Source organism: Lissotriton vulgaris, chromosome 5, assembly GCF_964263255.1.
Source record: "Lissotriton vulgaris chromosome 5, aLisVul1.2, whole genome shotgun sequence".
Lineage (NCBI taxonomy): Eukaryota > Metazoa > Chordata > Amphibia > Caudata > Salamandridae > Lissotriton > Lissotriton vulgaris.
In genome coordinates, this window is record NC_141693.1 from 1945738899 (window position 1) to 1945751839 (window position 12941).

At 42.5% G+C, this 12941-nt stretch overlaps 1 protein-coding gene across 1 annotated transcript in view; it reads right to left on the reverse strand.

The window, feature by feature from the left end:
• Nucleotides 1-12941, reverse strand: part of LOC147717828 (junctional adhesion molecule-like) — a 132614-nt gene that overhangs the window by 3710 nt on the left and 115963 nt on the right. The window contains exons 5-8 of the mRNA XM_086919883.1: nucleotides 11115-11237; nucleotides 9903-9921; nucleotides 9786-9820; nucleotides 6266-6306 (exon numbers count right to left, since the gene is read on the reverse strand). Coding sequence (XP_086776009.1) covers nucleotides 6266-6306; nucleotides 9786-9820; nucleotides 9903-9921; nucleotides 11115-11237 — 218 coding nt within the window. The remainder of the gene's footprint in view (nucleotides 1-6265; nucleotides 6307-9785; nucleotides 9821-9902; nucleotides 9922-11114; nucleotides 11238-12941) is intronic.

The following is a 12941-nucleotide window of genomic DNA, read 5'->3' on the forward strand; positions in this document are numbered from 1 at the left end:
GTCATTTGTTTGGTTACAATTGGTAACTTTCCATTTGTTGTGTATGAGTGTAGATAATAGAGTGAGATCACTATTAGAGTAAAATCTAAGAGTAGCACTGATGTCAGCTTGATTAACAATTCCCAGGAGAATCTTGTCTTTTACTTAGTTGTGAATCAAAGCCTTGATCTAATGAGAGTTTAAAATCTCGGCGGCCATCTTGCCATGAATAGGGGCCATGCCCTGTTCTCTTTGCCAGTTACTCCTAGGTATAGCATATGGTTGGAGACTTTCCTGTAGGGATCAAGTTGCAACCAGTTTCATGCTACCTGGAGACCTTGGTTTCCTGAGATGGAGAGCAGCACGAAGGTGCATTTTTGGTATATGAATGGAAAATTCCAGAATCGTCTTTTAAGTCGGAAAGTTGTGACAATATGGGGATGGCAGAGCATTACACAACTCTGGTTTTCTTTGCAAAGACGCTGAGGGAGAAACGGTCACATGAAATTAAACCAGGTAACTCTGAAAAAATTGTTCTTCATTTTGAGAGAAAGAATGATGTTTTCTCAAGACCATTAAGTATCTAAAAGCTAACGGCTCAACATATGTCTAGAACAAACCTGTTTCGAGAAAGACAATCGGGAGAACAATGGCTTAAAGCAGGGTTAAGAGATGCTACAGATATAAAATTAAGGGGGGTAGTGGTGGGACAGACAGTCGCACAGCAGAATAACAAAGAATTGTAAAGGTGGTCTGCATGTTGGAAAAATCCAAGTATGAAAAATAATTAGTTTAGGTGCCAACCAGGGTAACAGAAACACCCCACTACCTTGGGTGTTGATGCAAGGTTCTCCGAAAAGATTGCTGTGCTAAACTTTAGACAGATAGATGTATCCCCGCACTGAACAATATTACTACAAGATTGATTTTTTTAAATTGAAAGACAAGATCTATGTTTTCTATCGATCGCTCAAATCACAGGTTATAACAATATTTGGATTTGTACTGGGGTTCTCTCAAATGTAATAATCAGTGTGACATTTAGTCAATACATACTGTACAAATATTCGTGCAAGACAAATATTTTTTCAAAAGTATTTCATGTTTATACAGTTATTTTTTCAAGGTCCAGTTCTTGTTGCTGGAACAGAATAGCACGGTGAAATAGAGTTATGACAGCCTACACATGTTTCGTTACATTTATAACTTCTTCAAGGCTTAGCTACGTAAGGGGAGATCCTCAAATGCTCATAGAGAATCCGCCAATGTGGTGTTATCTTTATAATGAAAAAGGGTAGCTAAGAAATAAGTCCTTATATGTGCTGTTTGAAATCTGTTGATATCTTTCAAATGTTGTGAAAGATCCACAGGGAGAAATTATTTCAGCAGTTGATGTGGTCTAGACTTCTCAAGCATTAAAGTGCTGGTCAGAGAGAGTATAGGATATGGGCATGAACTTGTCATAATTCATGAGTCGATTCTCCAAATAGGTAGTTCTCCATTCCTAATCTGAGCAAGGTTGTTATCAAAATACGTTGGGCTGCCGGCGCTGTGTCCTTAGCCCTTGCAGTGCCGCTTCCTTCAGACTCAGGCTCAGGCTCTGTGTACTCAGTAGGGTGAGTATTTAAGAAAATCGGGTGGTTCTTTGCCCGCCCTTCCTCACTCTTTCCTTGAAGACCTCTTACAGTCCCTCTAAGGAGTCCGCGAACTGCCGCCCTGCGGCCTCGCCGAAGCTCCACGACTGCTTCCTTCCACCGTGGGAGAGAGGCGGGGGGCGGTACCAGGCTCACACACATCGACACCGCACTGAGCCGAGCCAAGCCGTTCACCGACATGACTGAAAGAGGGCTCCGAGAAGATACGGCTTTACACCCCCCTTACATCCAAAGACCGTCGGGAATTAAACTGCGGGAAAAAGCCGGTAAGAAGCCAGTGAAAGTCAATAGCTACACCATTCCTCCAGGGACTATGGAGAGGTCCGTTAGAGACGCGCGCACCGCCCTAACCAGCTGCCGCCATGTTTTGAGTGTGCCTTTCAGGAGTTCTTCCAGAATATCTATAAGGAGAAGATTACGGAAAACGCAACGGCTAGGGACTTGTGGTTAGACAAGGTCGGACTGCCTACCCTCTCATTAGAACAGAGTGACCGTCTGGACAAGGAAATATCAGAGGCAGAAGTCAGAAAAGCTATTAGCCTACTGAAGCGGGGGAAGGCGGCCGGGCCAGATGGTCTATCTGGGGAGTTGTACCGCGTATTGGGTTCCGCTATTATTCCAGCATTGACAACCCTCTTTAATGATATCTTCTTAAATGGCGCGGTACCACCTGAGTCATGGAGGGAGGCAACGATTGTTTTGATCCCCACACCTGAAAAGGACCGGACCGACTGCGGGTCTTATCGGCCGATTTCGCTACTAAACGACGACTATAAGATCTTCGCCGCTATTTTGTCGGCACGGCTTGGGAGCGAGATCGGCTCAATCATACACCAAGACCAGAAGGGATTTATAAGGGGGTGTCAGTTGGCAGACCTCACCCATGACCTGGTTGGCGCAATAGACATCGCCTCAACTTTCTCTCTTCCCCTGGCTATCTTGACTTTGGATGCTACAAAAGCATTCGATAGGGTCAATTGGCCCTATCTGGCCGCGGTAATGAGAAAGTTTCAGTTTGGGGTTAAGTCTTGTCGAGTCATCAACCTTTTATACAGGGACCCCAGGGCCAGTCTTTTGGTCAATGGTGCCTGCACTGAGCCCTTCCAAATCATGAGGCGTACCAGGCAGGGCTGCCCGCTCTCCCCTCTCCTATTCAATTTATATATTGAACCTTTTGTGCAAACCTTGAGAGAGGAGCCCAGTATCCCCCCTTTTGAATTTGGAGGTTGGGAGAAGCGGGTAGGACTCTACGCTGATGACATTCTTATCTATACAACCGTTCTGGTTCAAGCTTTTCCCATAGTAGGCGGATCTCGGGTTATGAAATCAATGTGGGGAAAACCGAGATTAAGACCTGGAATTTAGACAACTCAGTTTGTAGTGACCCCTTCCATGCGCTATCTGGGAATAAGGATCACCCAGGATACCAGCAAGACGGCACAGATCAATCTGGACCCGGTCTTTCGGGAATGTAGGGAGCTATTAAAATCTTGGTCTTTCCTCCCTTTGACCGCTCTTGGGAGAATAAGTTTAGTAAAAATGTCAATTCTCCCCAAATTTACGTTTATTTTTAATTCCATCCCACTAGCTTTTGACCCAAAACAGCTTTAAAAGTGTCAGCAGGAAATTAATTCTTTCATTTGGAGATACAAAGCAACTAGGCTGGCATGGTAGAAATTAAGGAGGAGGAGGGAAAAGGGAGGGCTTGCACTGCCAGACCTACAATACCACGCTTGGGCATTCCAGCTGTCTCATTCAAGGATGTTGCTGAAAACTCCATTAAGTTCCTCAAACGGGAAAATGTTTAAGGCCATGTTAATCGGGGCGAATTTGCCACTTGACGGATTTGTATTTAAGTTTGGGGACCAGAGGTTTTTTAAAAAGGTGAGGTTAAAGATCTTACAATCATTGGACTCCCCGGGGCTTCCCCCTTGTTTAAAAGACAGTCTTCCAGTCCCCGTAAAGGAGGCAGGGATTCTAAGATGGGGAGAGTTGCTAGCAGGAGGATCATTGGTAGAATGGGAAGAGCTTTATGAGAGGGTTGGCCCAGCCTTATCGAGATTCAAGTATATACAACTAGTTAGTTGGTCCTGGGAGTTGTTCAGGAAAAATGTCCAAGTAGGGAGGAGTAGCTTCCTGGAACAACAACTGGTAGAGAGGCAAATGGGGGGTAAAGAGGTAGCCTTTTGGTATTGGTCTATTCTGAGGAGGTAGATGGGGAGTTTACTCTCCATGAGGAGTTGTGGGGATTGGATATGGGTGCTCAGTGTGAGGACTTATGGACAAGATCTTTCACTCTCCTGTATAAAGCTGTTAAGCCAGCTTGGTTGAGGCGAAATCACTTGTTTACAGTACATCGAGCCTACCTTTCCCCCTTAAGGCTATCCAAATTTCAGCCAGGAAAGTGTTGTAACAAGTGTCACCTCCCCGCAGCCTCCGATATCCATATTTTTATGGAATGTCCCCTTATCAATGCTTTTTGGGATGAAGTAAAGGTTACCTTGGACTCAATTCTTAAAACAACAATATCCCTCACTCTGCCACTAATAATATTTGGCTTGGATGATAATATTACTAGGCCGGACCCTCCTGTTTTACGCAATTCTCCTCGCGAGATGGCAGATTTGCAAATTTTGGGTCGAATCTTAGGCACCATCGCAGGCAGGTTGGTTAATGTCCCTGTACGAAACATCAAAGGTGGATATGGCCAGGTCCTGCAGTAAACGAAACCTCACCTTCTGGAACCTGCTGGTTCAGTGGAGCTAGATTGATCGCCAGGTTTGCGGGGGTTTTCTTTTGGGTTTTTTCCCCCCATGTCCGATGATTATGCCTATACACTCCATGGTCCTGTTTGTGGTACCGCCCGATAAAGATAACGAACTTGGTCCAATGGGCTGAAACACGCCTAGATAGAGTAAAATTTCCTGAAAGCATCTCCAGCCACTCTGGTATCTCTGTCTGGGCTTGGGAAAAGATCATGTTCTTGCCCCGTGCCTAAAGGACACTTAAGGTGGTTGGTGTTTTCTTTGAAACGAGGGTCTGGCAAATGAGGACAAACAAAAAAGAACTGAACCTTAAAAAAGTAACTGTATAAATATGAAATGTTTTTGAAAAAATATTTTTCTTGTATGAATATATGTACAGTATGTATTGACAAAATTTCACACTGATTATTACATTTGAGAGAACCCCAGTACAAATCCAAATATTGTCATATTCTGTGATTTGAGCAATCAATAGAATATATAGATCTTGTGTTTCAATTTAAAAAATTCAATGTTGTAGTAATATTGTTGAGTGCCGGTATACAGATGTCTGTATAAAGATGCTATAGATATGTGCTGACAAGGTATGGAAATATATATGCACATTGATGCGTCAAGTGTGATGTAAATATTTTAGATGCCCAAGCACGATTGAAGGATATACTGAAACAGACATGAAGATGTGAGAAGAGCATCTAAAACCATAGGTATTACTAAGTGAATTAGAAGGTAAGGAAGCATTTGGAATGCTGCTGCACGTTGAAATGATGATAATTTCCATACATGATTTCTGGAAGTAGTTCCAGATCTCCTTCACTGCTGTACCCTCACCCTATCCATTTCCTCCAACCTGGCCATACTGATAGACTGGGAACAATTGCACCAGAGTCAGTGGTGACAGAAGGTGGGCTTCGGATGATTCTGATCATCTGGATTTTGAATCGTGGCACACATTCACACACACCCACGCACACACACAGGCATATATACTTCACATGCATGTGGACGTTCGGTACACATACAATCACTTTCTTCACAAACCTACATACATACTACACAGACTAAGGGTCTGATTAGGAATCTGGCGGGTGGCGCCGTGGTGGCGGTTCGGCCACCACTGCACCAGCTGTCCAACCACCCTATTACAACTAAGACTGTCAGGCCGCCATTGCACTGCTACAACCGTCAGGCAACCGCATTTCCTAGCGCTGGTGCGGTGGTCTGAGGGCCGAAATAGGCCTGGTTGTGTCCTGAGGAACAACAAGCATATTACGGTTTTCCTCACCGCAAGCGGCCCCCTCTTGCCCCTGTGCACAGGGGTGTATGCAAAGGGGTACATGTTGTGCCCCCCTGTATTGCAGCACCCCACATTTTCTGCACAGCAAGAAATGCACTACATGGTGCATTTCCTCCTGTGCAGGAACATGCACTGGCGGTCCCACAGTGGTGCTGTTTCAGGCTCACAATGAGCCTTTCTAAACAGCACCACAGTGGGACCCCCACACCACCCACCCGCCGGACCTAAAAAACATCTAATCTGGCGTGAAGTCAGAAGCGAGTCTTGGAGGTGCAGGAGCGTTGCGGTGGAGTGCCGTCCACTCCAGCACCACCAAAACTCATGATCAGGCCCTAAAAATCTTTACACACGGTCTTCACACACACACACATTCTTCAAACACAAACTAGCTTCACACACATATTCTTAATGTGCAAACATTCTTAACACACACATGGTTCAGACACACATGCATACATTGGTTACACATACACACACACAAATGACAACATTCTTTACACACAAATAATCTTCAAATATATTCTGGCAGTGAGAGTGCAATGCACAGAGGACTTATGGAGAAGTCTCACCTGTAGTAAGGTTGTGGTCCGATCATCCTCGCTTTGTTTGCCTGAAAAAAAGGGTTTTACAGTTACAACTCCAGTCAAACATTCTCCGAACTTTTTCACATGCCTATTAATACATCTGGGTGTGAGTAATTTGCTTTTGTGTAATTACACAAAATTATGTGAAATTATACGTAATTAAGTGAAATGCAAAACTGTCATTCTGTGTTTTATTTTAGAGCAAAACGGATTGTTACACCAATTTGGCACAAGGACATCTTCCTACAAAAGCACTGCAGACGACACCCTCTTGGCTTCTGTTGTTCCTATGGTTTAGCGATCATTTCTTTTTACCTTGAATCACACATTATTACACAAAGTGCATAATGGTGTAATTTGGGGAATTTCACATAACAAGCGAAGCACAAAATTCCCAACATTAAGTAAGATTACCCAGGCCAAATAATGCAATCAACTGGGTGTGACTGGCATTGGGGTTGTCAGGAGGTCTGAAGTATGAAGGTAGGTAACATCTACCAAGACCTTTCTTTATTAAATGTAGTTCATTTTAAGAGCTCTGTTATCTTCCTCGCTCCACTAATATCTTCAGCCTCTCTCCTGGTACAGGGCTGCATCTAGAAAGCTTCCAACACTATGGGGAGACTGGGAAAGGTTTGTAGGCTGGGTAAAGCTTGCAGCACTGAGAGGTGAAGTAAATGCAGCCAGGACACAGAAAGCACCAGCTGAGTAGAGAGTCAAGCCAGGCTACTCACACAGCTAGCTTACACTTGTGAATAATTCACACATGTAATTTACTCTTACATTTATGAGTAACTTGGCTACTTTTGGCTATTCGTACAATCAGAATGTAAAGTTACTGAAAAGTGTAGACTTACGTCTCCACCCCCTAAAAAAGGGGCTAGAGCCAAATTTACAAGTACAGGTTACTACTGATAAAAAAAGAAACAGTAATCCACACCACACATTGGCCAACCACTCATATTACAACACCCTGCCATAGAAAATAATTGAGACAGGGACTTAAAATACAACCCCATCAGAAATATTATAAAAACTGAATTAAATTATTTACAATAGTAAACAACTATAAATAAATATAATTTAATGTTTAAAGGTATATTCAAATAAAGCATATGCATTATTTAATGATATATTTCAACAACATTTTTAATTAAAAATAATACAAGATTTTATTATGTTTTTTGCATTCCGTGAATAGTCTGCTATGTACAATGCACTGATCTGATGCAAAAGTGTATTTTTCTTTTGCTGAATTTGTCAATAAAGGTTTTGAACAAAATAATAATAACAATAATAAAAGATTGAATTTTAATAACATATATTTAAATTTCTTTGAATTAATTCCATACATCACTTTTAATATTTATTCATGCATAATAACAAATGTAAACAAATTTACAGTAGGTGAGAAATATTTTTCTCAATTCAAACTTTAGAATACTACGGGCCAGATGTACGACCTGCAAAATAGCACCTCACAAATTGCGACTCATTTGCAGCTCACAATTTACAAGCGCTATTTGGCATGTACAACAGAGTGTTTAACACGGTTTGCGATTCCAAATGGGGTCACAAATTGCGAGGCTCATAAATATTAATGAGCCTCTCACAATCTGGGAGCCCATTGGGATTGACAGGCCCTCCCAGAGATGGTGGCCTGCTGGGCTCACTATGTCTGGGGCTGCTTTTTTTTTTTTAATGCGGCCCGTTTTACTTAAAGGAAAGCCGGATGCATTCAAAAAAAAAAAATGAAACGTTTTGGTTTCATTTTTTAGGGCAGGTAGTGGTCCCTGGGACCACTGCCTGCCCTTAGGAAATATTTGTAGAGCCAGTCACAAAGTGGAAGGGGTCCCCGAGGGACCCCTTCCATATTGCGACTGCATTACCACCCTCTTGAAGAAGGTGGTAATTTTGTGAGTGTTTTGCGACCACAAATCATTCATACATTGCTTTGCGGATGCTATTAGGAAGGGAACACCCCTTATATATAGCGAGTTGCAATTCCTAAATAGTGAGTGGCTAATAAATTGAGACTCGCTATTTAGGAATTGTACATGGCCCTGGTCCATTTTGCATGCGCAAACGGGTCTCAATCCTGTTTGCCCCTGCAATTTAGGGTCGTACGTCTGGCCCCAAGTTTTATATAATCCAATATATTTAAATTAGGTTACCAGTGCTGTAGTCTTTTTTGATCTACTTCTACAGATAAATTAAATGCATATTTATATTTAACATAAAAGCATTTCTACTAATTTATTATACAGTTTAAATAACGTTTTACATTTTCCCTAAACTTTATAATAGGGAGCTCTCCACCCAGGAATCTCCACACGACTGTGTATTCTCCCTATAGTAAGGCATTGGAAAAAGTAAAGAGGTTTATTTCACTCAAAATAAAATAATAAACATACTTTTATGTTAAATAAATACATTTTCAGAAACTGACAAGTTGATGTTTGATGCCGCATTGGCAAAAAATATTAAAGCTGATATTTGAATGATCACATTCATGCTCAGTTTGGTAATTTTCATTTCTGATTTGGTCTCCTCGGTGAGAGATCACCAGAGTGGACTTGTATGGCTCTTATATTATGATTCACATGCAGATATTTGAGCATCTATAATGAGAAAGCAATGGTGATATTATCTGTGCTGAGCAGGCTGGAGGCTCTAAGATAGGTGCAACTTTCTGATACCTAAACCTACACGTTTTCTGCAGCTTGCATTATAAAGCTTATGTATGAACCTGTAATGTATGCCTGCTCTGCTACCTACACCCTGAGATTGTGGATTTCTTGGATTTGTTAAACTCATAATTTTTCCGTCATGGCCATTCCAAGTAGCTTCTCATTATAATATACGATGGAAAGTTTGTTTAACAGTGGAGGGGGGTATAGTGAAATAATGTAAATCGTAGAAGTGAAGAAAAATGCATTGAAAAATGAATTTTTTTTTCTGAACTACTTGTTGTAAAAGAAATTTTTGCCATAAATTGTATTGAAAATCCATGGTTTTGCCAGAAATTTGCCAAGTGCTCTTGAAACAAGTAAGCTTTCAATTATCCCGAGCTGCATAGGGCTTGTTAGCAAATCATCGAACTATGGGTGTATTTCTTTTTTTTTTATTTTTTTTATTTTTTTTAATTTTATTTCAAAATATTTTATTGAAAATAAATTTTACATATACAAAAACAAAACAGTTGTCTTACTTTGGGCAGCTCTTACAATGTGTACTTTATTGGTGGTCTTTATTGCTGCAAAATGCACAATTTGGTTCCAGTTTTACAAATGTTCTTATGGGCAGAACCCCCTTCCAAGCTCTCCTCCCCCGAGGAACTCACACTTTGCACGCTTGTTCTGTGGTATTGAAGGCGGGAGCTCCCCACAACTTTAAAAATGTCTCCAGCCGACACAGCCCCTTGCACCCCTTGAGGAGCGAGTTGCCACCACTCACACCCCCGCACAAAAGCTGGCCTCTGCCTCCTAGGTAGGAATGCCTTTACCTTGCCTGGGGATCGCCGCATAAGCCACAGCACTACTGGAAAAGAGAAAGAGACCTGTTACCTGCTGAGCAGAGGGCGCAACATATGGAAATACGTCAGGGGTGCTGCAAGGCTTACCTGCTGTCTGGGCAGCTCTCTGAAAAAAGTAAAGCAAATTAATATTACTGAGTGAGCAGATTATTTTCCATGCATTATTTTTAATAGCTATTCTGATGTTGCCCCCACAGAAAATGTGGTGCCAACAGGGGGCCTTATTTATGAGGCCTTGCGACAGTTTTGCGCTTCCGTTGCCTCACTTTTTGTGACGCATCGGCAGCGTAAAACATGCCTCCTGTTGCACCCTATTTACAAAGTGACACATATAAGCAGATGCGTTACTTTGTAAACCCCTGCACTACATTATACCTGCGTCAGGTATAATGTATGCAGGGGGGGCGTTCCCACGTAAGTAAGCCTCGTAGAAGTGACGCAGTGAAATCTACCAGAATTCAATGGGCCTCTTCTAGGGTGCAAATGCGTCAATATCTTACACCTGCCTCACAGCAGGCGTAAGACTGACGCAGGCCCTTTCACATGGGGCTTGCCCCCTGTGAAAGACATTGCTGGAGTTGCGTCATTTTGTGACACACTCCAGCAATGCGTCACTTTTGTGCCAAACAGATACGTCAGAAATACTGACGTATCTGTAACTCCTTGCGATATGATGCATCATACATTAAATATGACACAATCATGTCGCAGGGAGGGTGCACTGAGAAGTGACGCGTCGCTGCTTTCACGCAGGGATGCGTCACTTCTCATAAATGAGGCCCTCATCAATAAGGCCCTAAGGGGCATATTCATAAGCCCCCTGCGCCACCGGTACGTCACTTTTCCCATGTTAAAAATGATGCAAATTTGGCGCAAGGGGATTGTAAATAAGCCCCTAACTGTGGCCTATGGCGACCGTGTTAAGCTGCCTCCATTTTTGTGTGTGACTCAAAGTAACCAAGAACGAAATGCGCCTCTAAAGCAGTATTTTTACCTGGATCTACCATTGAAAAAAATGATTGTCTGAACTTTACCATTATATAAATCAGTTATTTTGCTAAGTTTTAACCCCCATGCAGTAAACAAACTAATAGGTTAGCACTGTGAAAGATGCGTTATGGTTATTTTTTTAAAAAAATTTATAGCAAGCATTTGCCACAAAAAAGAAAAATTAAAAAAATGAATTGTGGTTTCTACTTACATGCACTATAAATGTATTGCATAAAAATCCTACACTGATGTGGCCGTTTACTGAGGGGTGTTTTTAAATGACAAACCTTTTAGTTGTGCAGTTCTCACCTCGCTTCCGGTTACGTAGGCAGAAGATCCACAAAATAGAGGCAAGAAGCAGGCAGGCCACGCCTATGCCGATGCCAATTACCATCCAGTATGAAGGGAATCTGGAACCTAGGGTTTGAGCAGCTAAAAAGATGCAGAAATGGTGAATCATTAAGGGTCATATGTACGAAAATTTGGAATGTGTGAAATGTGCAATTTGAGTTGGTTTGTTCAGGGCGCGTGCTGGACGGGGTGGTTCTGAAAAGTCAAATTAAAAGTAGGTCCTGGAATAAAATTGAAGGCCCTGCTTTAATTAATGGTCTTTTGACAAGCGTGGGCCGATTGACCCCAAGGTTAGAGGAGGCTACTACACATTACACCAATTGGATTCAGACTGCATGTAATGATCTCCTTCCGGAAAAAGTGAGGGTCCCTAGAAGATCCCATCCTACGGCCCCTTGGTATACAGAGGATCTAAGGGAACAAAAACTCATCTGCAAATCTTACGAACAGACATTGAGAAGAGATTATTAGGAAGCTGCCAAAAAAAGTTATTAACAAAGTCTCACAACTTATAAACAAATGATCTACAGAGCAAAAAAGGATTTTTTCTCAAACGGCATCAGTCTTGCTGGGAATTCGGCCAAGGAAATTTTTAATATAGTGTCTGACTTGGCCGCCCCTCGTCCCCAAAAACTTGAATCAACACTGGAATTGTTTGATGATATTGCCTTGTTTTTTTTTAAAAAGCTCAATGTTTTTTTTTTTTAGCCTTTCAACACCCAAGTGGGATGGGGTTGAGGGCATTTTTGGAAAACAGTACCAACACGACCACCCCACTGGCTGTTTTTGATCAATTTGAGCCACTTTTTATTACTGAAACAGAGAAACTCTTGGTGACAGCCAGGTCAGGCTCCCCCTATGATCCCTGCCCGGTGTCTGTAATCAAACGGGCTTCAGGTCCAGTTGCCTGCTCACTTAGCTCCTTATTCGGCTTAATGTTTAAGTTGGGGATTTCCCTAGAAGTTGGAACATCGCCTCAATTCTCCCCCTACTGAAAAAACCCAATTTGGATCCTAAAGATCCTAATAATTTCCACCAAATATCTTGTCTTCCGTTACCAGCTAAGTTGGTTGGAAAAGGTGTGATTAGACAACTCAAGTCTTTTTTAGGTAAGACAAAAGGCCTAGACCCAACTCAATATGGATTTCGAGAGGGCAAGAGTACTGAGTCTGCGCTTATTAACCCCTTCGCTCATGACGAGCTCAGCTCGTCATGAGCTACGGCACTCCGGTGCTCATGACGAGCTGAGCTCGTCACAGGTGTATTGATTCCCATGGAACGCTCAGCACAGCAGGGGAATTCTCCCTGCACCTGAGCGTTCCACGGGCCATGACGAGCTGAGCTCGTCATGAGCGTCGAAGGTGTTAAATCCACAGAAGAGATTAGAGAAGCGTTGGATAGGGGTGGTGAGGCCACTATGATTATGTTAGATCTGTCAGCTGCCTTTGACACGGTCCATCATTACTGATGGACCAGTTGTCAACATGCGGGATCCAGGGTATGGCCTGGAAGTTGATAAAATCCTTCCTCATGGATAGGTCTCAAATTGTGGCACTGGATGAATTTTGTTCCAGACCTTTTGCCCAGCCCTGGGGAGTCCCACAGGGGTACTCCCTTAACCCAACACTTTTTTAATGTTTATGTTTTCTCTTTGGAATCTCTAATTGGTGTATACGGTTTTAACCTTACCTCCTATGCAGACAATACTCACATTGTGGCGCCCAGCATCCTAGGCAGAGTGCAAGCATAGACAGTCGGTTTCACAATTGTATGGAGGCAGTAGGG